Below are 23,922 nucleotides of genomic sequence, written 5' to 3'. Positions count from 1 at the left end.
TATTAAATGCGATTTCTAGAGAATTGTTTATTTATAAATTATTCACCCGAGAAAAGGAATAACTGCTTTAAAAGTCAACGATGTTCTTGCGACGGTCAAGGCCAAAGCTAGATCTAATCTCGTTAAAGCGAGTTTTAGTTCCCAACGACCGACAATTTTCGCCTTGAAGCGGTCGCATTTACTTTCTCTCTTAACAAATGTGTCTCGAAGCTTTAAGTGGGGTTTCTAGACAAAAATTAAATGCATTATTTCACTATACTGCTAGTGATTGCGGGAGTGATCGCAGTAATCTCTCCGGAATCGTCGTAAGTAGCTTTGATCCTTTCGAACAAAAAAACCCTTTCCTTGTAATGAAACTATTTAATGTTTAGTACTCAAATGACCAGCAGTGGTAATCCGTTGGTAATCATCCCATCTGGCCAGCTCAGAGGGAAAATTGGAAAAAATTTCGATGGTGAAGAGATTTATGAGTTCTTCGGGATCCCTTATGCGAAGCCTCCAGTGGGGGAGAGAAGGTTTCAGGTAGGTGATGGATTTAAAATTATCATAGTTGGGCAGATTTTTTATGTGTCGCCATCTGCTGCTGATGTTTTTGATGGTAGAGAAAGCGAAGGTTTTTTCTAAAGTCATTTCCACTAATGAAAAAATAAAATACGTCAAAGTCCAAATGAATCGACGTACTAAAGTCGTACACAAGAGGTGTTGACTGGAGGCCCTGAAGGCCCCTGAAGTATCTTGTTGACTGGAGGCCCTCTAAAGCGCCTCCAGTTAACTGAATACCATAGGTACTAGATACCTTCATACTTCGAGGTATCCAGTACCTATGATATGAATCGACATTCTACAGGCGTTGGAGGTTTAAACTAGCTTCATCTGCTTGGGAAAATAACAATATTAATCGAACTGGAATTCTTCTAATGTTCTCCACCTTCTCCCTTCATCACTGGCCTATTATTTATGCATAAACTCTAAAATTGGATTTTCGTAGCCTCCAGAGCCACCTGAGCCATGGTCAGGGATCAGAAACGCCACTGAAGTAGCTGAATCCTGCATTTCCAGAGACGACTTCGAGAGATACATTACGGGATCAGAAGACTGTCTTTACCTGAATGTTTATACCAAACGCGTGAGCAAAAACTCTCACCCTCAATGTATTTAATCCCTAATTTAGCCGTTGCAAACTAACTCTACCCTCAAACCCACGATGGTTTTCATCCATGGGGGAGGTTTGACTGTGGGATCCAGCAGTCCTCATGTATATGGTCCAGACTTCCTCCTTTTAAAAGATATTGTCCTGGTGACCTTCAATTATCGTCTAGGAGCTCTTGGTAGGTTTAATAGTAGAGCAACTATGAAATAATGAAGATAAAAAGGTTTCCTCAGCTTTGATGATCCCTCTTTGGGGGTATTTGGTAACATGGGTCTTAAAGATCAAGTTCTCGCTCTTAAGTGGGTGCGTAGCAACATCAGGAACTTTGGAGGGGATCCTGACAATATCACCATATTCGGAAATAGCGCAGGGGGGTCTTCAGTGCATGCACATATCCTCTCCAAGGCCTCCAAGGGGTTATTTCATAAGGCGATTTTGCAGAGCGGCTGCGCTTTGAACTCTTGGTTTTGGGGGTCAAAGAACAACGGTGTAGAGCTTGTTCCTGATTCCAAGGATCAAGCAGAAGCACTTAAAAAGCTAAAAACTATGGATTTTAGAGAAATTTTCAAGGTCCAGGAGAAGATTTATGATGTAAGCTTTTATCTAGGGACAAAATAGATTTCTAATGGACAACCATATAGTCACCTTATCCAGCAGATAGAAGACCTTTTTCGGCAGTAATAGAAACTCCAAACCCTACAGCTTTCCTGGATAAAAATCCAGTGGATATAATCAAAGAAGGGGGCTACAATGAAGTTCCCATTATGATGGGGTACACCCAAGATGAAGGGATGCTCTTGGACTTGGATAAGATTGAGGGGAAGAAAATGGGGGTGAAAGTTCCAGATTTAGAGCTAGGACAGATTATTCCTGTTAACTTAGGGGTGGAAAAGTGCAGTGATTCTTGGAGGGAGATTGCTGAGGCCCTGGGAAAATTGTACCCTCCTGAAGCATTGAAGACTAGTTATGGGGTATGTAAATTTCTTGCATAACTTTGACTATCATCAAACTCTCTTCAGCCTATGACGGACTCATTCTTCCTGGTGGGGATATTTGAGTCTCTAAAGCTTCATCTCAAAACATCAACACTTCCCATCTACCTATACCGAATGTCTCTAAATGCAGGCCTAAATCAGTTGAAGATTCTCCTTAATAAAACTCAGGAACCCGGTAAAATTTCGACAATCCATATTTCACTTTGTTCAACATCGATTTACAGGAGTGGGCCACTCAGATGAGCTGGGATACCTCTTTCACTCCTCCTTAACCCCTCCAATTACTCCCGGAAGCATCGAGGACAAATCAATGAGGAAGTTTGTGGATTTGTGGACCAATTTTGCCAGAAATGGAAACCCTGCTCTTTCTCAGAACTCCGGGAGTCCCTCCTGGCTGAGGGTCAAAGAGGAAAAGCACATTGCCGTTATGGATATTGGTACGGAATTGGAGATGAAGCGGGATATTCCTGAGAGGAACCGATTGGAGGAGTGGTGGAAGATTTTGGATAAATATCCATTGAGGACATTTTCTTAGATTCTTTGATTATTTTCTGATTGAAAATTCCTTTGCAATAATTGCAATGGGAGAATAAACAGAAAGACGAATAACAATTGTATTTTAATGACTTAAAAATAAAAGAAATTATCAAAACCTTGCTCCGACAACGGTCAATGTCATCATTGTTTGTTTTATCAAAATTTGTTATTGAGTAATTTTGACCTTTTCAAGGCACTATGGATATCCAAACGACTCTCTAGAGTCCATATACAAGTAATTTCTACTTCTAATGAGGATATTAGGAGAGCCATTGGGACTAATATATCGAAGCAGAAATTATATTAAAATTCATAGCAATCCCCTAAGGAAAGGCTCCAGTGAGTAAGCAGCATTTTATGATCTGAAAATGTTATTTTTTGAGTTGTATGATATATTCTCTGGAAAATTTCTGCTTTGGACTTGGTTACTACCTCTTGAGAAGCCCGAGAAAAATCTGCTCAGGAGTGTGACATCCCGATGAATTTGCTTTTTACCTTGAAGACCTCAGGGACATCATCGGGGAGGAAGAGTAGAATCATATGCTCCCGATCTCAAATGATTTGCTCATTAGTTACACATTACTAAGAATTCAAGAAACACCCTTCGTTCTGGAACACCACATCTCATAAAAGTTCCTCCCGAAAGTGAGGACAGGAAGGAGATTCTGATTTTTCTACTAGAGGTATATTCTCGAGAGGATGGATTTGGATTGGATGGAACTGATTAATCGATTAAGTGAAGACACTCATTAAGTCATATGATAAGAAGATACAGATAGCTGGTTCCCGATTGGAACAATTAACACCATTTTTGGGTGCTTTGAAACCATCTTTAAGCCAGTCTACCTCTGTTGCACGTTTAAGAACAACAATTGCTCATTGGGGGCTTCCAGATGAGTACGAAATCCGGGATTAAAATTTAAAACACTTTCCTTCCACAGCCTTCAGGAACCTTCTGTGCTGGTGATTTTGGGTACCTGTGACACACCAACATCGTCCTGAAGATCTAAGCTGGAAGCACTGCGAATCGAGATCGGAGGCTGGTTGTGAGTTTATGCACCAAATCTGCAAAGTCTGGAAATCCCAATTTTGGCTTATTCTAGCCTATTTTGAATCCAGATTTCGTTGATAATGATGGTTTTCCAGACTCATCAGGAATCTGGGTATGATTTCTGGATTGTGCAGGTACCAATGGAGTTGGAAATCAATACACATGCGCTGGTATTTATTGAACTATGAATACTGTAACCTGTGGCGATGCCGTATGGAAAACTGACCAACTGGATTTAATGGGCAACTTTGCAGCGCTAATTCCAAATCGATATTCCGTTTAACGAGTTGTTCTGTGTTTTCAGAAGTTTAAACATGTATCCTGAAGGGTTTAGTTTGTTTGTAAATGATGGGTCTGTGCAGTTTCTGTGGCTAAAATATCGTGAATTTTGATTCTTACTATGTAACGATTTTAGATATTTCCTAGGGAGTATCAACCTATTGGAGCGCATTCTGGAAGCTATGAGCATATTGTGTTGTATTTTTCGAAGAATAATTAAAAATGAAATATTTGTACTGTCTAAATCAACCTTCTTCTTATGCATTATAATTCGCTTCAAACTGTGCCTACTGATGGAGTTAGTTAATGGAAAGTTCATTCTGAAAACATAAAAAACCATTTCCGAAAAATCTGGAAAAGTGCAGAAGAAAATTTTGAAAGTTCCGAAACTCCAGACAATCCACTTTTGACCGTCTAAGTTAAACGGCATTTCACTTTGGAAACAAATAACAACATCTCCAGAGGTTTCTAGAAAATCCTGCTTCTTCGCCGGTTTCAAAAACCAACCCTCTCCTTAAGGACTATATCACAAAATAAGGTCGTTAAATCTGACCTTGTGACGGCTCCTACTAAACAAAATTTGAGCCTCTTAGAAACAAGAACATTTCCAAAATTATATAGAAAATTATGTCCACCCGCTATATTGAAAAATAGACCCCTCTAACTAACTTAAACAATAGGAATGTTTCCAGAATTGTCTAGAAAATTCCAGATATGCATCACTTTGAAAAATCACCCTTCTTTTGCACTTGCACCTGCTACATGTGATTGTAACCTCATGTGCGACAAAATGTGAATTTCAAATACTTAGAGAACTCTATTCTATGGCTATCATGGCTTTAACAAGATCTGCTTAAAATCCGATTTTAATATAATTATTTTTCTCAGTAACACATCCCAGTAAGCTAATCCGTAGAAGCAAATTTGCTTTAATTTCCTGGCCATCTGAATTATAAATTATTTCTAAGTCCAAACCTGCACAAACACGTATTATACAACAGATTAATCTCTCTACAATACGAACAGCATTACAAAACACAGGAAACAGCTTGAATTGATTAATAACGGTCGAAATGGTTATTCATGGCGAATTATGTTTTCATTGAAGTGTTTTCACGCTCAATGGAATCTAGACTCGGTAACCCAAACTGCAGCATTAATCGAGAAAAATCAAGAAAATGAAGAATCTTCTAAGTTTTTTTCTAGTGAGTTTGTGCTTGAACACTTGCCAATGTTCGGTAGTAGTGATTGGCGCCGGTCCAGCCGGAATAGCTGCAGCTGCCCATTTGGTAGACCATGGAGTTAATGATGTTACAGTGTTGGAAGCAGAGAACCGCATTGGAGGGAGAATTAACACCATCCCCTTCGGGGATGGGGTAGTGGATCTGGGAGCTGAGTTCTGCCATGGGGAGGTTGGGAACACGGTGTATGAACTCGCAGCTCCACTGAACTTGCTAGACTCTGATACCCCAGGATTTGAGCTGCACTACAGTGCAAATGGACTAGCTGTAGATCATACTTTTCAGGAGAAATTGCTGAATTTGACTCATTCGATCGTGCACAAAAAGGGAGAAAATAATCAGGAGGGAGATGCCTGCAAGGGGACTGATAAAGCTAAAGAATGTCTGGATAGATTATTTGAAATTCTGGTGAAAAGCGCGGAAATGAAGGAACTGCAGCTGTTAAACCAATCCTACCCATGGCTAGGGAACTATAAGTGTGCCTCTGAAAGCTGCCTGGATTTATCCGAATTGAGCCTTCATTCTGATTATGAAGAATGCCCAGGAGACCAAATGCTCTCCTTCTCTTCTGGAGGATACAGGAATGTCCTAGATTTACTAATGCGAAATCATCAACAAAATCCCCTGAAAATTGATGTGAGGCTGCAAAGCAAGGTAGCAAAAATTTCCCATTGGAACAATGGAAGCTCTATCAGTATCACCCTGCAGAATGGCACAAATCTCTCGGCAAAGCAAGTAATTTTCACCCCCTCATTAGGAGTACTCAAAAAACATTACAAAAGCATGTTCCATCCATCTCTACCTGAGCAATACCAGTCCGCAATAGAAGCCATCGGTTATGGGACAATGACCAAAATTGCCCTTCTCTTTGAAGACACATGGTGGAATAAAGAACACCCAAAAATCCTCAGCTGCTTCTTCAGTGCCAAACATGTCCTCCTGAGCACCAAAAATAACCTCACATGGATTCAGTCATTCACAGGTTTAACCACAGTGCAAGACAACCCTAAAGTCCTTATGTCATGGTTCGTAGGGAAAGAATCCCCTAGAATCGAAGATTTAACCCCTGAGGAGGTTCTAAAAGGTTTAAATTTTATTGTCACCTATTGTTTCAAGCCCTCATTCCCTAAATTGACCCTGCCGAAGAAATTTGTTAGATCCCAATGGCGAAACAACCATAATTTTCTTGGTACCTATTCATACGAGTCAGTGAGGGGGGATTCTAGAACAGGGAGATTGAATTTAGGAGAAGCGATTAAGAATGAGGAGGGGGTTCCGGTATTGCTGTTTGCGGGGGAGGCTACGAACTCGGTTAATTTTGCAACGGTGCATGGAGCTATTGATAGTGGCAGGAAGGTTGCGGAGCGGGTGGTGACGTCAAGGAGTCAAGAGAAGAAGGAGGAAGATTAAAAAAGAATGACTTAGTAATAGAAGAAGTTTATATAATGTCTAGGTTAGTAATTGTTTAGTAATAAAAAAATTGTTTGTTACTTAATCTTTTTCCCATCTTATTAAAATAAATGAATCAACGCAATTGAGTACGCCTTTGAGCTGTGTGGATTGTCAGAGACTGCATTAACTAGATCCGAAATATATTTGGTACACCCTTGATTTATTTTAGTACTGCGTACCCAATAGCAGGAACTGATGTCGCACCTTGATGCACGCCTCTGGATTTTACTCTAATTTACACATTACTAATGGTCATATCGGATTATCAAAGATTTTCGGAAATTGGTTTAAAAGGAAATTAAAATGAGTACCGTGCAAGCTTTTGGGTTCTGCGCTGCTTAGATATAGAACTAACGAAAATGTGAAGTGTAATGTCAAACTACAATGGCATAGAATAGCTGCTTTAAAATAAACTTTCAAATGGATATTTTGCACTCCGCTCACTTCTTGCGTAAATTTACGGCTACAAACCCATTTCTGCTGAAAAATGCTTTTAAAGAGACTTAAATTAAAAAAATTCGACCTCCCATTACGACGAACTGCCGTTCCATATTGTCAATTCGGTAGATGTTTCTGCCCTTGAAGAACCTTTAATTATGTGGGTCTCGTTTGCAGATTAATAAATAATTAAAAACCAACAATTTAAAGGGCACTTCCGGCCCCCTATGGTATTAGGAAGTTTTTCAATTACAGGCCAACAATAGTAAATTCATGAAGCTCTTCGCGACGGTGAAAAGTTTACCTTTAATGGGTTATTTCTGAGATTACAAGTAATTTTTTAAGTAAAATCGAGAACGAAGTAACTTTCCCCTTAATCAAACTTCATAAACGTAGAAGTTGGTCTTTTGTTGTTGGGGAATTTCCCTTCGCGGCTCAGTCGCCCCCGACCCGGCAATTAGCCGCAAATTAAGCTAATTCACCCCCAAAAGAAACCCCCGTAAAGACGCTTGTTTTCCATCTCGTTATCCCGTCGGGTTATTGCGAAATTTCAATTAGCCCAGAATGTTGTCGTTGTTAGAACGATGATGTAGCGAGTTATTCTTGGCGATTAATCCTATGAATTAGGGGATGAAAAATGAATACTTACGTTGGGCCGGGGGTGGTGCAACGGGGAGGTTTGGCTTGCGGGGGTTGATCTTTGTCGCAGTCGGGCAAGGGCCGAGCGCAACCCTTCCGTTATAGAGCTGGTCTCTCCATCTCCACTGAAAGAAAAAAACACTGATTTTAACCCTGAAAATACGCATTATAGTAAGATTTCCCTAGATTCAAGGACAAACATCCAATCGGCCTCCGAGATAACTCAATCTAGGTCGATGTGACTTCGTTTGGAACTGTGCACTTTAACGATTTTCTCGCTCTAAATAACCCACATGCGCTCCTTAATTAATTAATTGTAGTTCCTAAATTCTTTATTTTTCCTATTAATTGCTGTTGCTTGAAATATTCAAACGTTAGAAATCCCTAAAAGATTTCTTCGATTGTTGTCAGTTCAAGTTCAAAAATCATAACTTTATGTTCGAGCCTCGCACGTCTCTTTTTGATTACAAGTATCAATTTTTCTAGAAACCCTCAACATAAAGAGAAACTTAATTGGCGCAACTTAAAGTGGTCAGAAGAAAAACTTCAATTAAGTTGAGTTTTATCGACTCAAGCAATCCTGTAGAATAACACACCAAACATTTGTCTGGAACAAACTCAATCCACAGCAATGACGCCAAACTTATCTCGTTTCGAAAGCGTTCACTCGTTTAAAAATTCTCAACGACTTAAATCCTGGAAATTTCATTCGACTGCAAACTTCTCCTCTTCCGGATAACGATGCGGACTTTGTGTGAGAGGACAAGGGAGGCGAGCAACCCTCGGGAATACACAACTGCATTAATAACTGCAGATCGCAGAAAAAGTTGAGTCGCAAAGTCATCAAAAGATGATAAATAGAGCTTAACGCAAGCGCGAGTTATCCCCAACAATATGGGATGGGATTTGTCTGAAATGTATCTTGAAGCGTGAAAATCTCGGCAAAAATGCCGTTCTGATCTGTGTGATTTCTAGCCATGATGCGAATTTTAACAGAGGTGATAGCGTATTTATTTTATTATCCCGAGAAGCCGAAGCGATTTGTTAAAGTGGCTCATCCGCAGAAAGGACAATATTAGGCCGTTTAGGGTGTCGTGAGTGGAATTGCAGGAGAAGTCTGGAAAAAAGGGAAAATGCCGGTTTTGGAAAGGCGATTTTACTTAAAGAAAGAGTCGCCTAAGCCTATCCTAGAGTTTTCAAACCAGTGGAAATTCAAATAATGCTAAAAGTTTTCAATCTCCCCGCATAGTCAATTTTAACCAAGATTTCGTGCCATGAAAGCGATCATCCTCGAGGATTCTACTGCTTATGTAAAATAAAGTTTGGATCCAGAGAAATTCAGATTTTTTTTCAGAATTTAAACCATCCGGAAAGCCCAGTTTCGGACCGTAAACATTTATAAATTTATAAAATTTGAGAGTTTGGAAAATTGCGCAAGCAATGAGCTATCTCTTCAAGAAAAAGTTGAAATTGTGTTAATTTCTGGAGAAAATGCACCTCACTGATAAATAGCTGCTATCAGGCCTGGTATTCAAACATCCACCCAAACGTTCAGCACTCAACGGGGTCATTAGGTTAATAGCTAAATTTAAATTAGCTGCTTTAGTACGCAATAATTTGATAAGGCTTCGCAGGCGATCAAAAAACCCTTAAGGGTTTTTTGATCGCCTGTGAGGAAAACAAATTCCATCTACTCAAACCAAAATGTATAAACACCTTGAAAGAACATGTTTTCGACACGTGGCTGGATTTTTCCTTTTAGCTTGGAGGTAAACGAGAAGAAAATAGTAATTTTTCTTATCGAAAATCATGGACACGCAAAACCTCTTTCACATTTAATGGAGTGGTGAGCTCACAAAATTCTAGATAGCAATCCCAAATTCATCCGAATTTTATAATTGAAGGACGCTATCAATAATATTTAAAAATAAATGTGTGGTACCGAATGATGAATAATCAAGTGATCAGTCTTTACTTTTTTAAGCGAAACTTAAATTCCGAGAATTTCGGAGGTTTCTCAAATACTAAATTAATCGAAGTTCTTGATAGCATGCCTCAGGCCGCAAGGAACACTTTGTGGTGCCAGTATGACGGAGCAGCTATACATAATTCAAGGCGCGTTAAAGAACGCCTTCTGGAAACGTTCTAAGACAGAGTAATTGCAGGCAACATCGAGCATTTCTGGCCTGTTAGGTCACCTGATTTGAACCCGCTGGGTTTTTTTTTAGAGGTAGGGATTTTTAACGCAAAATGTTTATCTGCAAAGACACTTCAGCGATACTCTTGAGGCAGTTATTCAAGAATGTATTTCAAACGTAAATCCGCAAGCCATCAACAAGCCGTCCGAGTGGAGAACACTTTGTATTGAACGCGATGAAAAGCACTAGGAAACATATTTTTTTCTTTTTTGCAGTTTCACTTCACGTCGCAATTTCGCAAAAATATTGTTGTTTGATGATTTGTATATCAGACTTCTATAATAGTGCCTCAAACTGCCTTTTCGAGGACCGATAAAGAAGGGGAGCTCGCTTCAATTTGCCAATATTCAAACTTTGAGCCACGATATCTCGCGAATTCATGGAGGAATTGCCTTCAAAGAAACACATTATGGAATTTGCCTTGCTCTCAAATTGAAATCTCTTCCTGGCTCAAACGACATAATAATATTGCCCAAAATGAGGAGCCTAATCGATAACCAATTTAAATTTAAATCTACTGAACACAATCAGTGGATGAAAGAATTAATTAAACGAGGACAAATTTAGCTTCGCGTTGGTTTTTTTTTTTTGAAAATTTGCATATAAAACAGAAACCTATTGCCGCTTTTGTTGATCCCCTACAATGAAGTCACGCCCTCGTGTTCCTCATTCCAAATATACCTCCAAATTTTTCACAATCAATAGTAAAACACCTTGCAAAACAGACGCAGAAGGATCGATTCGATAACAATACTGGCATAGGGAAACTACGCTATTATCTTTCGTCAATTTTAGCAGTTTCTAAAATAAGCAAAAACTTTACGTCAAAATTGCAAACAATCGAAGAGGTAAACTTTACTCCCACAGAAACTCCAGCCTGGAAAAATGGCATAAAGAGTGTCTAGCTCTTTAATCCGAGGTTAATGGCCATTCAGTCTCATAGTTGTTTTGATTCCTTCTTCCCCTGCCTTTTAAAGAACGAAAGGAAGACGAATTACGGAAAGCTTTTAGCTTTGCCATGAACGCAATTATATCCCAATTAAAAAGCCCAAAGTGTCGTTCTGGAGACAGATTTCGCCTTTTACAATATGTCATTATAAAGTGATTTTATGGTCGTTTTACGAAGAATCGGTCGTATAAATTAGGGAATGTACGGGCAGTGATAGTAGCGTAATAAAGCGGCATCTAATGACGTTATTAATGGGATTTGAACGAAATTAAAAGTTTTATGTGTGGGTGAAGGATATAGACGCTATTTTATTATATAGGTCGTAAAACTGTAAAATTTCATCCCTCTTTACGAAAAATTATGCTTATAGCCTGCACACCTGCCCGATTTATGTTCACTTGAGTTTTTTTTTATTATGTTCATAATCTAGGCAACATATGGCAGTTAGCAGGTGTGAAATGATTATTGAATTTAGCCATGCATAAATGAATTATTTGTTTGTTTCGCTCCCTGTATTATGCCATTATCTTTCCCTGTATCAGGCTTTTATCTCTCCCTTATTGCCTGGGGAAAACGATATATGTGTCAACGAAAAATGCGATTACGTAGCCTATCTTAATGCTCGATCTGCAAATGTTTTGTTGTTCATTGCGTGCGTTCTGGCTAATTATCAATTTACAAGTGTGGCCGACTTCTGTATAAACATCAACTACCGCCAAAAGTTGAAACTATGAGTTCAGCCGAGATTCATGAAAATTCATTTACATCCGTGAGAATTCTTAGACCACAACTAATTGGACTAAAACAAAAGTTCTAGGTGGAAAATTTTGAAAATTCCCTTATACTTCATATCGATCATCATTCATCAAGAACGAATCTACGCAATTTTATGAGAGAATCTGACAAATGTGTTTGGCTGATTTATGACAATCAGGCTCCTTCAGATTCAGACAGAGAACAATTACAGTTCATTGCACTTTTATTTCCTCACAATAGTCATGCGTTGCAAACAAAAAAATCTCGAGTTTGTTATGAGTCTGTTAGCAATATCTACTCCCCGATGATAAAGTCAACCTGGATAAACCCATGATAGGCAAAATGTATCTAGAGTTCCTAAAAGCAGCTTGCTATTTCGGAGATCTCCTCTTTAGGGACGAATAGCGTTTGCTCTTGGTTTCATAGCGCAAATAAAACTTTCAACAGACCCATTACAATCTACCGAGGGATTGTCATGGGTTACGCGATATACTTAAGTATATGGAAGAAATAAATTTCACCCTGGGTTTTTTGTAAAATTTTTGGATCAGTAAATATTGTCAGCTCTCATTAATAATAACAGCAATAATACGATGATAGGAGAGGTCGGTCCGAACAAACCCATTAAGAGCCACATAATCGAGCGTTGTATGGCGCACCTTTTATTAAAGCCCCATTTTTCTATTAGTTTTCGCTATTGCTGTTAGAGGGAAAAAAGTAAGGACAATCTAAGTGGCATTAGGAGAATTTACCCAGTCTGTACAACGATGAACTTCTTGCCATCACCATTGTGCTCTGTGCGGCATCGCTTGATTTCGAACACTTCGTAGAACTTCGTGTTTGTCGTCTCTGCGGGCCACGTGTTCGCAACCGAACGAATCACATCGTCCGAAAATCGACAGTCACATGGAAAACGGTCACTCCAGCATGCGTTCACCACGATAGCGATCGGGAAAAGTTTCCGGACGAAACTTGATCGGGACGACGCGGAAGCATTTCAAACGCTCGAAACGGCCGTGAAAAACTGAGGGAAAACGCCGAAATGTGTGCCGGTTGTAGCCGGATAAACGCCGCGCATGGAGTCTGCTTGCAGCGAAGTTATCGCCGCAGGATCGTGCCGTAGGGATGAGGAGAATTGGGGGTATCGATACTTCTTGCTGTGTAATCGGTTCGGCTCAAGTTACTCGAAGTCCTTCTTGGGAATTGAAAATCGGACCCGTGACGATTTTTTTGTCAAGTGTCTGCAAGTTATTTTATAACAGGGCAAATGGACGGAAGGGCGCTAGTCAAAGGCCTTAAAATACAGCGCCTTCGTCGTGAGTGCGCTGAGAAAATTAATTTTACGGACTCGTGATAAAACTGCCAATGGTGCTTAATCAGAAGAGATAGTTTATTGTAATTTTTTAAAATTAAAATGCGCTAATGACGTGAGACCCCTCAGACTCACAACGACCAGCATGAATTATTGCAATTAGCAATGAAAAACTCATTTTTCAGACTTACGACAGAGAGCAAATTTTATAAGTAAAAATTATCCAGGTCGATTTTTCAAAAATTTTAATTTTGTGTGACATATTCGAGAAAATCATCGGTGAAGTTATCCGTGATAACTCACGCTACAGGTTTATGGCAGGAAGGTGGTTTTGCAAATGGTCATTACCCGCACTAATTTCTCAGCGGTTATCATTATCTGAAACATACTCCAGAGGCTCGCTATCTCTTAAGACTAATGACGACAATTATTATAGTGCGCTAATGACAAATTTACGGTACTAATGGCAGTACTATTTAAAATCCATTGTCTTGTGTCGATAATACGCGCTATCCCTAGCGAAAAAAATACAAAATTACAATATATGTATCGGAGAACTGGCTTTATGATTGACATCATAAGAAATCCTAAATGGTTTTCAGAATCGGGGGTAGTGGGTGCTGATTTATAGCTCTCCATATCCAGATGACGTCGTTTTACGCGTGTCGGCCATAGAAAATCGAACGATTATTGATTAGGAAATTCTGTACTTATGACATAAATTCTTCGAATGGGGAGAAAACTGGGGGTGATTTATTTACAAGGAAGTTTCCGCGTTTGAATGCCCATTTCGGCCGTAAAATTTCGAAAGATGGCGGCAAATCTGGAAGAGCTTTGGTGCTCGTGCGTGGATCGATCGATCGGTCTTGGCGTCCTGTTTAGTTCCAGGCAAACCTGCTTGAAAATGTCAATCTCGCGTCACAAAACTACCAAAATAACCAGTGAAAATGGGAGATAACGAACTATCCAGAAGACGGGTAAGCCTGGAAAATACATAAAGTGTCCTAGTGCCTTTCCATTGTTTCCGGATCTCCATTGAATCCTTCCAGGGCGGTAACCTTGTTCAGTGAGTTTTCCAAGACACTGAAACGTATGTTTTCGCCAGTCTTAGATCATCATTTTCCAACATTCACAGTTCTGAGCCCTTAAAATCCGTAGTAGAACTCACTAGACACTCCAGAATCATATTTCCATTACGCTCATAGTCGACATCGAAAGTCTTTGTTCCAGGGTTTCTGGATAATTTTCTCTCTATATTCCTCAAAAGACACTTGGCAAAGGTTTTTTGGAGATAATGGAAAGTTGCTACTGGGGGTAAACAGGAAATGTTATTTTTTCATTAAATAAGAGGAGTTGAGTAATGGAACTATACTTATGAGAAATTAATTATTCTGAGCGGTTGGTGAAAATTTAACATGAATATTCGTACACTTCAAGTAGCTGGTTCAGGTTTTTATATGGAACATAATAAAATCATTGTGGAAATTGTTATAGTTGTAAGGCGACTCACGAGGAAGCCTCTCAATTCTTAGATGGGTACTAAAACTAATAAGAAGTCGCGTCTTAGGGACTCGAAATTAAATGTGATTAAAACTGCACCTGCGACTTTTACGTAGCTCTGTAGAGAACTATTTTCTCTATAATTCGTGTGATGTACATATAAATCCATCTCGTAATAAACGGAAATGTACCGGGCAGGAATCTATCCAACAGAAATATCCAAAATTGAAAAAATTGTTTTTTTTTAAAATTATATTTTATTTCAGAACTAATTCACGCCAAGTGCTTTTACGTTGTTTTGAAGCGTGAAATTTTCTCTGTGAATCCCAAAAATTGCGCATGAATTTCGACCTAAATAGAAATGTACCAAAGGGAAATGCAACTATGCGAATGAGGGAAAATTACTAAAAACTGTTTTTTTTTTATTATACTACGCCAATTGCTTTCGCAGTTTTGTAGAGTATAATGTGATCATCATCACCATTTTCCATATGATCATCTTTATAGCCGGGGAGCTATGTAGAAAACTCCTGAAAACTCACTCACTCACCAAAGTCGTGAGTGAAACATCCCGGGAGACTTAAATTCGGCCAAAAAACTTTGGAAATTTGGTCATGTTTCCCTCACTCTTCGGCATCTCAGGTGGCCCGTCACGACTCTCAAGTCTGTTAATTTCTATCCATTGGAATTAAAATCTATTTTAGCTGTTTTTGTAATTTTGACCATGCTCCCGTACGTAAGATTTCTCCAACTTTTTCATCATAATTAAAAATTGGACAAAAGCTTAGATAGGTCTCGTGGCAGTGTTCCAAATTAATTTTAAATCAGGACTAATCGGAGTCCTAATGGAAAAAATGGAGGCAAAGTAATCCTGCTTTCGCGACGAGTCGGATTTGGAGATTTACGTAAATAAAATGTTTCCATGAAGGGATTTTGTAGGGTTCTCTCAATTATTGCGGACATGTTTCAGGTTTACAACGCAATTGCACGTGTTGTGTGCATTGCAAACAAAGGTACGACCAAACATAAAGTTTAATTAGCTGATTATCATTGCACACGCGTGACGTTTCCCATACTTTTTTCCTCCTCAATTAGACGACGCAAAAACAAATTGCGCCTCGTCTCCTTATCGGGCACTGAACGCTTCCAAATATTTTTAGTTCAGTTTAATAGCAACAATCGCCTTCATTTACACGATAATTTTTATGTGTTTTCATCTCAGGCCTGCATAGGCAGCATTTCCTGACAAAATGCGCATCTCCAACTGAGTCGTCGAGTCGGGATCAGCCATGGGTAGCACCTCGTCCAAATTCAAGAAGAACTTGCAACAAGGAGACGAATATGCCGCCATGAAGATTTACCAAAACTCTCCGGAGCTGCGCAAGTACCTCGACCCCAATGTGGGGTATGGGGAGCACCACAATCACAATACTGCCCTTCATTATGCGGCCAAACATGGTAAGTAAGACATTTTAAAATAAAAGATAATTTTTGAAAAATTACAACTGCCGAAATGCACTTATTACGGTACTGAATTTCACAGACAATACTGTCTCAAATATTAAGAACTAGTGATAAAATTTGCAACATCATTGAATTATTATATAATCAGTAACGTAGCTAAGTCTCATTTGATGAGTCGACAAAGGATACTTCAGATTAGTGTTCTGCACCACGGAATATCATCTGGAATAATCGTCCAACTATTAGACATAATCAGTGAAATCTGCGACTGGATTGGTCAAGAAACAGTGGTGTAGAAGAGGCTTAGTTCGACAAGCGGAAACACACTTGAATTTGACTAAAAAAAGGAAGTACAATTTTGAAAAATCGTAACTTTTCAAATAAGCTTCATACGCCACTGAAATGTGAAGATACGAATCATCAAAGTACCTGAAATAAATTATGAAATTTTGCATTTTAAGAGGTCAAGGTACAGTGGCGTAGAGTAGACGGATTTAATGAGGAGACAAAGGACTCTTAAAATGTTTGAAAAGAAAGCAAATTTTGTACCGTCCACAAAGACCCTCCACGCCACTGACTAGTTAATTGAATAACCACCCAATTATTGGCCATAAATAGTGATTTTTTTATCGAGATTGTTCAAGAAGCAGTGGCTTACAGTAGACTTATTTAATGTGGCGATAAAGTACTCTTTAAAAAAGACAAATTTAGGAAATTTTTTACTGCCTATTGAGACTTTTTACGCCATTAATTATGAAAGTAAACGATGATCTAATTGTCGGTTATAAACAGTGAAATTTGCAACTTGATTGGTGAAGGAACAGTGCCGTCTGAGAGCCACTTTAAATTAGTTCAAGTTAGTTCGACTGAAGTCTAAGTTAGTTCGACTGAAACTCTAAGGAAAATTCCTAACTTCCAAAGTGAATTTTCTGCGTCTTAAAACTGACCAAGAAGTCCCGAACTAGTTTATCTAAAATTTTAATAAAATCATTCTTAAAGGCATGAAACATCTTTTACGCGCCTTCCTTAACGACCTCGGAGGCAACCCCAACAAGAAAAACGGCCTTAACGAAACTGTGCTGCACAGCACCTGCCAAATCGCTCCGCACAGCAGCTACGGCGCGCAAGAGCGTAGAGCGGCTTGCGTGCAGCTGCTGCTACATTGGAGAGGTGCGCAGCTACAGGGCGGTGCTAGAGAAAGAGCGGACATGGCCGCTCAAGATAAGGTAAGAAGCAACTGTTTACCCTACAGTTGTTCTGAGAAACTTTTAGTTGGGCAACACCGCATTGCACTGCGCAGCCCATTCAGGGTTGCGCCGCTGCGCAGAACTCCTAGTCTACAATGGCGCCCCCCTCTTCCTCGAAAACAACGAGAAAATGACGCCCTGCGATTTGGCAATGCGTGCTGGTCATGACGATATAGCCGGATTTCTCGAAAGTCGCATGGTTTTCGTAAGTCCTTATTAAGCACTTCATATTTTGGTACTCAATGTTCACTGCTCATCAGGCGGACAATCCAGATGTAGTCAATGAAGATGATGATATTATCAATGAGCAAGAGGAGGTGTATAGTGGATTGCGTAGCCAGGACTTGCAAGAAGCCAAGGATCAACTGCTTGTAGATACTTCGGATATGCTGAAGATCCCTTTATTCACTGCTGAGGCTCTATTAAGGGACAATGGTAAATATTTTTATAACGTCAAAGGTTTTAAAGGCAATGTTTTCCAATTAGAATGGTCACGTGAGCTCCTTCTGGAAAAATGGATGAAAAACCCCGTAGAGTGCTGCGAAATTGCAGGAGTTCAGGCCCCAGTATCTGTCCTCTCTCATGCTACCTCGATCGATTCGAGCATATCAACCGATACCGGATCAGAAAGACTGGAAGTCATGGTAGTTAACGACTCTTTTATCAGTCAACAAGCCATTATTATCTCAAATTTAAGTGTGAAATTTGCCTCAACATCATCCCAGCTGAATGGGACCAACCGCTCAAAATGTCCTGCAGACATTTCTTTTGCAAAAATTGCTGGCAGAGCTACCTCACCACTAAAATCCAGGATGGAGATGCCCATCACATCCTATGTCCAGCTTACGAATGTCACATTTTAGTTCCTGTGGAATTCATTGAGAAATTAGTTAGTCCAGAAATGGCCAGGAGGTACTTGCAGTTCGACATCAAGGCAAGTTGAGTTGTAGAGTCTAAATACTCAAATAATGTTCCTATTTACTGAAGAATATTCTTTTCCAGGCTTTTGTAGAAAGCAATAAGACCATCAAATGGTGCCCCATTCCTGGATGCGGAAGAGCTGTGAGGCTTCCCGAAGCCGAGCAAACCCCTGGAAAGTCCCACCCCAACAGAAAACCCATCCCTCTGACCTCACATGCAGTGGACTGTGGCAACGCTCATTTCTTCTGCTGGGAATGTTTGGGTAAGTGTTTCCATGTGGAAAACCCATTTATAAAATACTCTTAAACACTCTTATTCTTTTAGGGGAGGCTCACGCCCCTTGCGGATGCGAGCAGTGGCAACAGTGGCATAAAAAAATCTCGGAAGTGAAACCTGAAGAACTAAACGCTGCCTGCACTGGGTCTGAGGAGGCCGCAAACTGTTTGTGGTTAGTTACCAATTCTAAACCTTGTCCCAATTGCAAAAGCCCCATCCAGAAGAATGAAGGATGCAACCACATGAAGTGCTCCAAGGTTTGTTTCAGTTTTGGTGGTTATCCAGGTTGTGTTATGAAGTAATTACAGTGCAAATTCGACTTCTGTTGGGTGTGCCAGGAATCCTGGAAGAAACACAGCTCAGCCACCGGAGGGTACTTTCGTTGCAATCGCTTTGAGGCTGTGAGAAAAGCTGATGAAAAACAGGTATTTTATCTTCTCTGGAAAGTAGCATTTTACCCTTCTGAGTCCCCGTAGGGTACCTTGGTGACTGACGCCATGGAGAAGAACGCAGAGTTACAGGAGATCACCAGGTTCTTGCATTACTACACCCGATTTCGGAACCATGAAAACAGCCAGAAAATGGAGGAACCACTACTGACCAGTGTTAAGAAGAAAATGGAGGTTCTGGCCAGTAGCTTAGGGATACGACGAGAAGAAGCTATAGAGCGAAGCACCCGATTTATTGAGGATGGTGTGAGGGAGCTACTGAAAGCCCGCAGAGTTTTATGCGGTTCCTACGCCTATGGATATTACCTTGAGGATGATGGGTACAACAAGCACATATTCGAGTTTATGCAGGTATAGCTTTCGCCACTCCCGGGAATTTTGAATCTTACGATTTCTCTACTGAAGAATGAACTGGAAGAAACTACAGAGAAGTTGAGTGAAATGATTGCTAGACCGTATCTGCGCACACCCAAAGCGGTAATCATCCAAACCACCACCCTCACCAGGAGGAAGAGGCACGAGTTCGTGAGGGCTGTAGCCCAAGGGCTGATACCTCCAGAAACTCCTCCAACCTTACGGAAGAGGAAGAGAAAATTTGTACGTAACGTTATTGAGTATTTTTGATAGTGCAAGCTTTAAGTTTTGGAGATCACTCTTTGTCCAGTAGCTCCAAAAAAGACCAGAAAAGAGATTGCTAGATTTTTTATTCTTAGAGTTACAATTTTTAAAATTTGATTCAGTTCTGGAGTGGAATTTTCCAATTTAGGAGATGATCACTCATTCTAGACCACTTCCATAAAAGGCAAACTATTGAGCCCCAGTTTTTCACAGCGATCTAAGTATACATGGGCACTAAGAATGGCCAGAAAGGAGCTCTCTAGATATGTCCATTCTATAGTTACAATCTTCCAAATTTAGTGCAATTCTCTAATGCGACTTTCGGCTTTTGAAAGCTACTCATTATTGAAACCAGTCATCCCATGGAATAAAAAAATCCAGAATCCCAAAAAACTCCAAAATTCATTTATGATATTTAAAAAGTTTGCAGGTTATTTGAAAGTATCAAAAATTTGAATCTCGCATGTGATAATATCCTTATTAAATTTAGGCAAATTTCTTTTGCTGCTTCTTCTAGAATGATCTAGCAGACACCTCTTCATGGCCGAAGGACTGTGATTGGTCCACGGGAGACTATGACACTGATGAGGAGACAGACATGAGTGTCACCCTTAAGAAGATGTTTCGCTCCCCTGTGAGGGAACACGAATGCGGACTGCTTTGCAGCAGTCAGGGTTGTGGCACAAGTAAGCAAGATCTGAGAACAGTCCTCTGAAAAAATAAAAATGTACCAAAGGAATTTTAGTACCCACCTAAAATCGAATTTTGCTCAGCTCTAAAGTGCAGTTCTTGACTTTTGGACGTGCTTGGATAGTGTGATTCAAAGATTTATAAAAAAAAGTTTCATATCGAGCTCATAAAGCGAGTAGTGATTAAGCACGAAAGAAGACTTCTAGCTAGAGACCCTTTTCAGAATTACAATTTTTCAAATTTAGCTCAAGCCTAGAGGGCAGATTTTGCATTTGTGGAAATGTCTGGACATTCTGATCCAGTACTTCAAAAAAAAAGGAATCAAGCTATAATTTTCAACAGTGATTAATTACACACAGATATTTAGAGCGCCTGGAAAGTAGCTCCATTATAGAATCTTAGTGCTTCACATTTGGTGCTAAAATTCGCTTGAAATACATTTATACATTGATATTATTTAGGACCGGACTATAACGTGGAGCTAATTATCGCGCTGGAGATGTCACGACTCCAAATGATCGAAGATCAAGTCAAGCAGTCTGACCGCACCCCCATCACACCCGACCCCGGGTCCAGCATATCCACCAACAGCAACGAGAGCGCGGATGACCAGCTAAAACTGGCCATACATTTATCCCTGCAGGAGTCTACAGCGAAGATCCGCAGGGAGATGGAGCAAAGGGAATTCGAAGAGCGCATAAACGGTACAAAAACTCCATATCTACTACTTCTATGATACTGACAGACATGTACAGGATATCAAAAAACCAACGCAGACTTAACGGTGGATTACTTCCTGAAATCTCTGGCAAATCACAAGATTGACCTCAAAACTCTGGATCGCCTGGAGACGGACAGAGATGTGGTGTTTAGGTCTTGTAAAGGAAACGAAGATGGTCGGTTTATGATCTCCGATATCCATGAAAACGGTGAGACTTCATACTTTCTGAGGATCTTTACATAACTTTTTTGTTAGGGGGATATATCTTCGGTCATGACGAGTACGAAGATCTGTCCAGTTTGAAGAGGTGCCATTCGACCGGTGACTTATGTGCGCGCAGGACGTATAAAGGGCCTTTGACTCGGATGAATGGGGCTGACGAGCCGCGATATCATTTGGATTCAGATCACAGCAGTCAGCATGATGAGAAACCTGAAGATATGGTCAGACGGTAAGTTTATTTGAGAACTCACGCTCAGAGGATTCTCCTTAAGGCTGACCTAATTATGCGATAAAATATACTTCAAATAACTATTTTTCCAGATTTCTGGCGGTGCCGTCAACTTCAGTTAAAACCAGACAATTCCTCCTTCTCCAACATCCACATCCAGAGGAGGATTTCGGACAAACTCAGAGTTCCATGGAGGACACTACCATTTCGGACTCGATTAACGCCGATATGGAGGTATGCGGAATACTCAATTCGATGACTGATGATGATTTAGGTAAGCCGGAATATTCCAAGAACAATGAAAATTCACTTTCTATCAGTATTAATCTGGTTGTTTTGGCTCTAATTCTGATCTAACAATTTCCCCCTCAGGTAGCAAAGTGTACGACGAAGAAACCAAAAAGACTGACCCAATTGCCAAAGAAATCCAGTGCAAAAAGCATAGTCATAACCCATTCGCAAGCCTCAAGGCGAAGCTATGCTCAGCGCATCTGCCCAAGTCCACTTACCTCACCAGGATAGCTGTTAATAAGAGTATAGGTAGCGGTTTTCTTTTCTAACCTGCACGAGATTTTAACGTGCGGTTTCAGGTTTAATTAGTAACGACAACAAATCGAAAAACTACTGTGATCACGCAAGTAACGGGGAGCCGTCAAGGGGCTCATTCTTCTCCAAGAAGCCGGTAGTCGGCGAGTCCAAGAGCGAGAAGCATAGCCCCAAGAAGAAGCCTTGTGCCGGTCAGGGCAACATTTCCAAGTCCACAGGGTTTTTAGTAGATAATCTCAGCAAAAAGAGTGGAAAGGGTGAGATAATCGCATTGTTTTGGAAGCATATGTTGCTACCTGAGACCTTTTTTCTTCTGAATTAGACTTGAATTCACCCAAACTTGATTCACTATAGTTTTGCGTCATCTTTGTGTGAAAGCCTTGATATTTTTCACATATATAATTACACGTACAAAATTTCAAAATGATGGTCAAATTGCACTGTCGCACTCCATGCATCTTTCACCAAAATCATCCATGATACGATTCATAATACCATAAATTGATAATTAATTCCTGGTTTTATCACTTACAGGATTCTCTTCTCATTTGCGCATAAAAATCTGCAAAAGCCCTCAGAAGACCACTTTGGAAACGGACAGCTCTAATGAGTATGAGAGCGAGACTGGCATCCCCAAATCGCCCACCCTCTTCATCTCCGGAGTGTCCATATCGCGCACACCCGAACCCAAATCGCCAGGTAAGCATCTCCTCCTAAAACTATCTCCCCTAGAACTATCTCCTCATATACCAAACTCTCCAGGCATAAGTCTCATCCAAGGAGGCTCTGGAAGGCAATCCCGATCATCAAGCCTCAGTGTGCCAGCCCCCCTCAGCTCCTGTTCCCTTAGTGTGTCCAGTAGCAGTCTCAATAACAGCGCCTCCCTCCCTCCGGAACCTTTCACGCCCTCCCTGGTGCGCTCAACCACGCCCGCGTCCTCCCGATCCAACGTGACCACACCCCATGGAAGTCCCAGATCTGGAAAGGATAGTACTAAGTCCAAGAGCGCCAATGAGCCTGAAAGAGAAAGGGAAATGTTCAGGTTAGTCATCTTCGTTTCAGCTTAAGGTTTGTTAGCAGAGTTTTCATGCAGATTCCCAAAATCTTCAACGGACGGTGCCTTGAGTTCAGTGCTGCACGTACAAGAATCAAATCTGAGTTCTGATGATTTCCATGAAGCGCTGTTTCTTCTGGAGCGGTCGCCGAAGACTAGGGATTCGAAGCGGAGGAAGAAATCCAAGAAGAAGGACAAAGAAGACAAGAAAGATCCTGAGGACATTAGTTCGGATCTCTAACGAAGGTGGTGGTTTGTGGACTTCAAGACTGGTTTTCTGGTTCAAACGAGGTGTTTCTTTGTGATACGTTTTATAAAAGGCGGACTTTATAAGCGACCAAAACGACTATATTAAGCGGTATTTGTATCCATGTTTACTACTCTCTGTTATTTTGTTGTAAGGTGTGGGTAGTTGTTTGAGGGATGCCCCCAAGTTGCCAGAAATCGAAATGTATAAAGAAATATTTTGGGTTGACAGTGAGTTAATTGGTCACCCTTTAGATTATACATTCTGTGAGTCAGAGACAATACAAGATCATTTACCAAATATCTCGCACATGACACTCATAAATATCTAAATTAAATATCCAAAAAATTCTGCCAAAGGTTAGTTTGGGTCAGTCAATTTCATTAAGAATCTATTCACTTAAAGTCAGTTAACCATCTCCATATTCCTCTCTTAGAGAATTGCAATCTCCTCTCTGAAAATGAAGTCTCAGGTCCCTTTCTAAAAATAGATGAAAACTCTGTAAAAAACGTTTGTCTACTCTATTCTAACGACAATAGTTTAAAACCGCCAGGATCTTATCAATAAGAAGAAGCCAAATTCGCAAAGAATTCCTCCTTAAGAACGCCAGTTAGAAATCTCTAGAGGACTCTCCATAACAGGGGTCTAAAATTCAGTAAAACATCCAATAAAAAAAGGAACGCAATAAGCCCCTAAAATTTCTCTTTAAAGGGACCAGTCTACCTAGAACCTCCTTCCTGG

General features: G+C 40.2%; 4 protein-coding genes across 5 annotated transcripts in view; 3 read left to right on the top strand and 1 right to left on the bottom strand.

Annotated features, from left to right (window-relative positions):
- Window positions 1-12,758, bottom strand: part of LOC136411190 (uncharacterized) — a 47,411-nt gene extending 34,653 nt beyond the window's left edge. The window contains exons 1-2 of one of the 2 annotated variants that reach the window (XM_066393681.1): window positions 12,438-12,758; window positions 7,793-7,907 (exon numbers count right to left, since the gene is read on the bottom strand). The gene's annotated coding sequence lies outside the window, so the exon portion shown is untranslated. The remainder of the gene's footprint in view (window positions 1-7,792; window positions 7,908-12,437) is intronic. The other variant, XM_066393680.1, reaches the window with a different exon arrangement.
- Window positions 122-2,711, top strand: LOC136411193 (esterase B1-like). Its single transcript, XM_066393686.1, has 8 exons — window positions 122-305; window positions 372-522; window positions 989-1,126; window positions 1,172-1,328; window positions 1,374-1,741; window positions 1,792-2,121; window positions 2,170-2,320; window positions 2,370-2,711. The coding sequence occupies exons 1-8, from the start codon at window positions 241-243 to the stop codon at window positions 2,678-2,680; spliced, it is 1,671 nt and encodes a 556-aa protein (XP_066249783.1). The 5' UTR covers window positions 122-240; the 3' UTR covers window positions 2,681-2,711.
- Window positions 5,035-6,743, top strand: LOC136410982 (spermine oxidase-like). The gene has a single exon (XM_066393377.1). The coding sequence runs from the start codon at window positions 5,191-5,193 to the stop codon at window positions 6,661-6,663; it is 1,473 nt and encodes a 490-aa protein (XP_066249474.1). The 5' UTR covers window positions 5,035-5,190; the 3' UTR covers window positions 6,664-6,743.
- A 2,801-nt stretch (window positions 12,759-15,559) lies between the features above and the next one.
- Window positions 15,560-23,922, top strand: LOC136411205 (ankyrin repeat and IBR domain-containing protein 1-like). The gene is made up of 21 exons (XM_066393703.1): window positions 15,560-15,955; window positions 16,961-17,187; window positions 17,234-17,413; window positions 17,469-17,643; window positions 17,695-17,852; window positions 17,906-18,142; window positions 18,211-18,391; window positions 18,454-18,662; window positions 18,714-18,830; window positions 18,882-19,205; window positions 19,260-19,451; window positions 19,990-20,158; window positions 20,624-20,866; window positions 20,918-21,091; window positions 21,139-21,334; window positions 21,427-21,608; window positions 21,707-21,874; window positions 21,925-22,137; window positions 22,415-22,579; window positions 22,643-22,922; window positions 22,974-23,922. The coding sequence occupies exons 1-21, from the start codon at window positions 15,787-15,789 to the stop codon at window positions 23,173-23,175; spliced, it is 4,161 nt and encodes a 1,386-aa protein (XP_066249800.1). The 5' UTR covers window positions 15,560-15,786; the 3' UTR covers window positions 23,176-23,922.

The sequence above is a fragment of the Euwallacea similis genome, chromosome 9, assembly GCF_039881205.1.
Source record: "Euwallacea similis isolate ESF13 chromosome 9, ESF131.1, whole genome shotgun sequence".
In the NCBI taxonomy this organism is placed as follows: domain Eukaryota; kingdom Metazoa; phylum Arthropoda; class Insecta; order Coleoptera; family Curculionidae; genus Euwallacea; species Euwallacea similis.
This window is presented reverse-complemented; position numbering and strand designations above follow the sequence as displayed.

Excerpts from the sequence above, each read along its gene's own strand:
- LOC136411193 (XM_066393686.1), top strand. The coding sequence starts at position 241 with ATGCATTATTTCACTATACTGCTAGTGATTGCGGGAGTGATCGCAGTA. Across the intron at positions 1,329-1,373 it reads TTATCGTCTAGGAGCTCTTG|GTTTCCTCAGCTTTGATGAT; the intron begins GTAGGTTTAATA and ends GAAGATAAAAAG. Across the intron at positions 1,742-1,791 it reads TCCAGGAGAAGATTTATGAT|TCACCTTATCCAGCAGATAG; the intron begins GTAAGCTTTTAT and ends ACAACCATATAG.
- LOC136410982 (XM_066393377.1), top strand. The coding sequence starts at position 5,191 with ATGAAGAATCTTCTAAGTTTTTTTCTAGTGAGTTTGTGCTTGAACACT.
- LOC136411205 (XM_066393703.1), top strand. The coding sequence starts at position 15,787 with ATGGGTAGCACCTCGTCCAAATTCAAGAAGAACTTGCAACAAGGAGAC. Across the intron at positions 17,644-17,694 it reads GGCTCTATTAAGGGACAATG|AATGGTCACGTGAGCTCCTT; the intron begins GTAAATATTTTT and ends TTTTCCAATTAG. Across the intron at positions 21,092-21,138 it reads CTCCGATATCCATGAAAACG|GGGGATATATCTTCGGTCAT; the intron begins GTGAGACTTCAT and ends CTTTTTTGTTAG.